The following is a 4,810-nucleotide window of genomic DNA, read 5'->3' as shown; positions in this document are numbered from 1 at the left end:
CCCCTGGCGTCCGGAGCCTGTGCCCCGGGAGTCCGACCTGCCGACTTCTGCCAGGACCCAGGCGGCCGCGAGCCGAGTGCTCGTCCGGCTCCAGCGCGACCAGCTGCCGCCCGGGTTGCCCGCTGGGCTTGCCATTGGGGCGGACTCCTAGGGTGAAACGGCCGCCCGAGGAAGAGCTGTCGTCGAGCCTCTCCTCTCCCTCCCCAAAGCCTCCCGCCTCCCCATGCACCTGCCCGGCTGCGCACCAGCCATGGCCGACGGCAGCTTCGCGCTCGCCGGCCACCTGCTCCGCGGCCCGGGCGCCAACCCCGGGCGGCTGCACAGCATCGAGGCCATCCTGGGATTCACCAAGGACGACGGACTCCTCGGCTCATTCCCGGCGGAGGGCGACTCCCGGAGCGCCAAGGAGCGGGAGCGGAGGCCTGGCGCGCGGGCCGCCCACCCCCAGGAGCAGGGAGGCGGTGTCGAAGCCTCTCCGGTGCCCGGCCCCGAGTACGAAGGTGAGTGCGCGCCCAGGGCTGCCGGGCACTTTGCGCCCAAACTTAGGCGCCTGCAACGGGAACGCACCCGGCCTTCGGTTTAACCTCCCGGGTCTGCATAGCGCCAACGCACAGCTATTAAGGTTCCTGGGCGCTGGGTCCGGGCTGTGTCTATGAAGGGAGCTTCCAACTTGCGTTCGGAAAAAGCTTGGGGACCTCTCACAGCCCTTGCCCCCGGCCTCTGGCAGCCTCAGAGTTTGCAGCGCCTGGCTAGGGCCCAGGGAGGCGGGGTGGGCCCAGAGGCGCCCCAGGGAGTGTCTCTGACCCTGCGGGGCCTCGTCCCCCAGCACCTCGCCCCTACTGCCCCAAGGAGTCCGGGGAGACGCGGCCGAGCCCCGGGCTGCGGGTCGGGCCTGCAAACGGCGACGCGAAGCTGGCGGAGGAGGAGCCGCCCAAAAAAAAGCACCGCCGGAACCGCACGACCTTCACCACGTATCAGCTGCACGAACTGGAGCGCGCGTTCGAGAAATCCCACTATCCCGACGTGTACAGCCGCGAGGAGCTGGCCGGGAAGGTCAACCTCCCCGAGGTCCGGGTCCAGGTAAAGCGCCCAGATCCGGGGACGGTGACCCTAGGGGGAGGGCCCGAAGCCCACGCTGCAACCGACACTATCCTGAATCCCGGGCGTCCGCAGATTCATCGTAGTACCTTTCGCTTTAGCCTTCCTAGATTTGGCTCACCCAGGGCCCTCACACATGTTCACAAATCGTCCATGTTCCCACACAGCGCCCCGTAGACGGGCTTTTCGAGGTTGCAGTATGACCTACCCCTTGAGGGGCGGGGGTGTCCCTCTCCTAAGCTAAAATGAGGAACTGGGAATGGCTTGCAAAATGAAGAGGCTGACAGTTCACTAGCCCCAAACTGAGTGGAGGTGGAAGGGAGTGGAACAGGAAGGGAAGTAGACAGAGAGCCGCTCGGAGGGTAACCAGATTGGGGCTCCAAACTCCACGTCCATCCGTAGCTGTGAGCACCAGGTTGAAAGCGAAACCCCGGTCTCCTTGGGCCTGGCGCCGCTCAGTTGAAACTTTCGGTGGATTTGTTTAAGAAACTGACTTTTGCTTCTCTGGGGCACATCCAGCCGAAATTCCCGCTGCCGAAGCCTTTTCTTTTTATTGTAAGGGGGTTTTCGCTTTAATTAAAGCTGAATTATCTTTAATCCCTGATCATTAAAATATTTGAAAGCCTTAAATATTTGCTAGTCATCTGTGAAAAATCTGGGAGGATTTCCAAAGAGGAGAGTTTACAGAGGCCTGAAAGGGAGACACTGGGAACGAATTTCACTGCATCTGAAAGGCAGGGGCACTGAGGTGGGGTTTTTATGTGTGTCTAATAAATTAGATTTCCAGGAAGTGAGGGTACTCAGGTATTTGGGGCTTTTAGTCTTGTCTTAAAAGGGGACAAGCTCTTGCTTTTGTCTCTTCTGCTCAGTTTAAGGGGCTAAAGTAATGAGTAAAAGTCATGGTTTAAAAAAATAGTTCCCTAATGTGATTTAGGATTAACTGGCAAAGACAGTTCAATTTCTCCTCATTTAGGGCAGTAAAGCTGCAGTGATTCCATTGAGGGGGTGGAAATTCTAGCACCTGCTTCCTGGGGAGGGAGGGTGAAGTAGGGAAAGGGAAAGAATAAAGAGAAAAAGATGAAAGAGAAGAGGCAAGCCTTCCAGTGCCCCCGCAGAACACGGGCCAAGCAGGCTCAGGGCACCCTTCATATCTGAGCCCACTAATGTCCCACCCTTGTTCCTTTCTTGTTACCTATTCGCAGGTTTTGGGTTTTCCACTAAATCTTGAGATACTCGAGGGCAGGATCTGTGACTTCTCTGCGATCCTCAGGCCAGCAGAGTCCAGCATATGGCTGGTTCTTAACACACCGCTATGATGTAATCAAGGGGCCCTCCTGGCACAATGGTTAAGTGCAGGTCTACTAACAGAAAGGTGGGCAGTTGGAAGGGTACCCACCAGCCACTCTTCAGGAGAAAGACCTAAAGATTTGCATCCTTAATCATTACAGCCTAGGAAAGGCAATGGGGCAGTTCTACTCTGTCCTATAGGGTCGCTGTGAGCCTGAATAGACTCCACGCCACTCAACATGATGTAATCGGGTGTGGGGGTCAGGGACTAGGCAGTCTCCTGTAGCACGTCATCTGATCTTCAGCCCTATGACCCTTGATAGGAAGGTTACAGCTGATGTTGCCTGGATGGAATGGGACTTGCAGGAAAGGCCAGGACTTAGTGGAGTGGGAACTCTCACTCAGGCCAGTGCTTCTCATTTATCTATTGCTGGCAGCTCTCTAATGCTTCTGGGAAACTGTGGGCCTGGATATGTAAGTGAACACTTTCTGCCAAGGGACAGAGGAATTTGCCTTTTGTTCTTATTCTCTCTTTTTTTCCACCAAATCCCAGCCTCACACCCACTTGTCCTGCTCTGCTCAGGTAAAAGATCATGTTTTCTCAACTCTCCTAGCCCCGCCCCCCAACTCAAAACTGCATTCTCCTTTCTGAGGTTGCAGCTATTCCCCGCTTGCCGTCACCGGTTTGGCCAGAGTTTTTCCTGAGTTCCCGCTAAGCCAGGACAGTTCTCTGTGTTCTGTTTCTGAGGGTAGTAACCTCCGGGTGTAACATTAATTACACCCTTTCTTGTGCATTTATCAAATCAATGCTGGGAGTTTCATCATAACAAACCAGACTTCACTCTTAACTTTATTTCTATATGTAAAGAAAACAAAAAACCTTGAATTTATTGAGCTAACAGATTAAATGTTAAAAGAAACTCTTGAACGTAGAGCAGATACAATAAACTTGAACCATTAAAGTCTTTGAAAATCATTGAAAAGAAACATCAGAAATACTAAATAGGTATCAAATAAAAAACAAAAATCTTATTGAAGCAGCAATTCAAATTTGCTGGGGATAAAATAAAACCTCTTCTATCTAATCATTATAACCGGTAATTTGTGGAAATAGTTGCGTTGTGATATTCAAAGTTGTCAGTCACAGTACTTACGCATGTTTATAATCAAGACAAAGGGTATGTAAAGCACAAAGTCTGTGACAAAAACGGAGCCTTTGAAAGCCCTACCACACAGGGAGGAAGCGAAGTCTAAACTGAAGCCTCAGGAGAGTTGTCAACGAGCAAGTCACAAGGAGCAGAGACAAAAATTTGGTGAGGTCTAGCTTCCAAAGTCCTACGGTCCGATTCCATGCTTAAATCCACTTTGTTTTATGCCAGGATTTGGAAACAGATACAGCCACAGTTAGGGGTGAGATGAGCATGGAAAAGGGTGGGAACTCCACGGAGGACAAGGACGGTACAAAGAGATCGGGGGAGGCAAGGAAGAGGAAAAAAGGAGAAAATGGGGATGGAAAAGAAAGGACACAGGGCGGGAAGAGGACGACGGGAGGAAGGCCGGCTCCCGGCTCGGCAGGCGCCAGTGTCATTCGTGGGGACTGGTCGAGCTGGTTGGGCCGCCCTGGGGCGAGGGCGCGCCTGAGCCTCGGCTGAGCCTCGGCTGCATCCCGACTGCCGCTGTGCTGCTTCCCGCAGGTGTGGTTCCAGAATCGACGCGCCAAGTGGCGGCGGCAGGAGAAGCTGGAAGTGTCGTCCATGAAGCTGCAGGACTCGCCCCTGCTCTCCTTCCGCCGCTCCCCGCCCTCAGCGGCCCTGGCGCCCCTGGGTGCAGGCCCGGGCGGTGGCGGGGGGCCGGCAGGGGGCGCCCTGCCGCTGGAGTCGTGGCTTGGGCCGCCGCTGCCGGCAGGGGGCGCCACGGCGCTGCAGAGCCTGCCGGGCTTCGGGCCGCCGGTGCCCAGTCTGCCCGCCAGCTACACGCCGCCGCCGCCGCCGCCCTTCCTGAACTCGCCGCCGCTGGGCCCCGGCCTACCCCCTCTTGGGCCGCCGCCCCCCGCCTACCCGTGCGCGCCGGGCTTCGGGGACAAGTGCCCGCTGGACGAGGCGGACCCGCGCAACAGCAGCATCGCAGCGCTGCGCCTGAAGGCCAAGGAGCACATCCAGGCCATCGGGAAGCCGTGGCAGGCCCTCTAGGATACGGGGACAAGCCGGGCCAGGCGGCCGTCCTGGGAGCGGACTTGAGCAACACGCACCGTTCCTGCCCCTCCATCTTCCCGGGTCCCCCACTCGGCCATTCTCCTGTCCCTCCTTCAAGTCACCTCCAGGCCTCGGTTGGGGACAAGCCTCTGCTCGGGACGCTTGGGCGGCCGCGAACTCTGGCCTGCTGAGACCCTTGCTACACTCACGGGATCCCCGGCCCTGCTGCGGAG

General features: G+C 56.7%; 1 protein-coding gene across 1 annotated transcript; it reads left to right on the top strand.

Moving 5' to 3' along the window:
• Positions 1-223: 223 nt before the first annotated feature.
• RAX (retina and anterior neural fold homeobox) lies at positions 224-4,574 on the top strand. Its single transcript, XM_049902125.1, has 3 exons — positions 224-500; positions 827-1,080; positions 4,080-4,574. The coding sequence occupies exons 1-3, from the start codon at positions 224-226 to the stop codon at positions 4,572-4,574; spliced, it is 1,026 nt and encodes a 341-aa protein (XP_049758082.1).
• The last annotated feature ends 236 nt before the right edge of the window (positions 4,575-4,810 follow it).

This window comes from Elephas maximus, chromosome 11 (assembly GCF_024166365.1).
Source record: "Elephas maximus indicus isolate mEleMax1 chromosome 11, mEleMax1 primary haplotype, whole genome shotgun sequence".
NCBI lineage: Eukaryota > Metazoa > Chordata > Mammalia > Proboscidea > Elephantidae > Elephas > Elephas maximus.
The sequence above is the reverse complement of the archived record's forward strand: the minus strand, read 5'-3'. Positions and strand labels throughout refer to the sequence as shown.

Excerpts from the sequence above, each read along its gene's own strand:
- RAX (XM_049902125.1), top strand. The coding sequence starts at position 224 with ATGCACCTGCCCGGCTGCGCACCAGCCATGGCCGACGGCAGCTTCGCG. Across the intron at positions 501-826 it reads GCCCGGCCCCGAGTACGAAG|CACCTCGCCCCTACTGCCCC; the intron begins GTGAGTGCGCGC and ends CTCGTCCCCCAG. Across the intron at positions 1,081-4,079 it reads TCCCCGAGGTCCGGGTCCAG|GTGTGGTTCCAGAATCGACG; the intron begins GTAAAGCGCCCA and ends TGCTTCCCGCAG.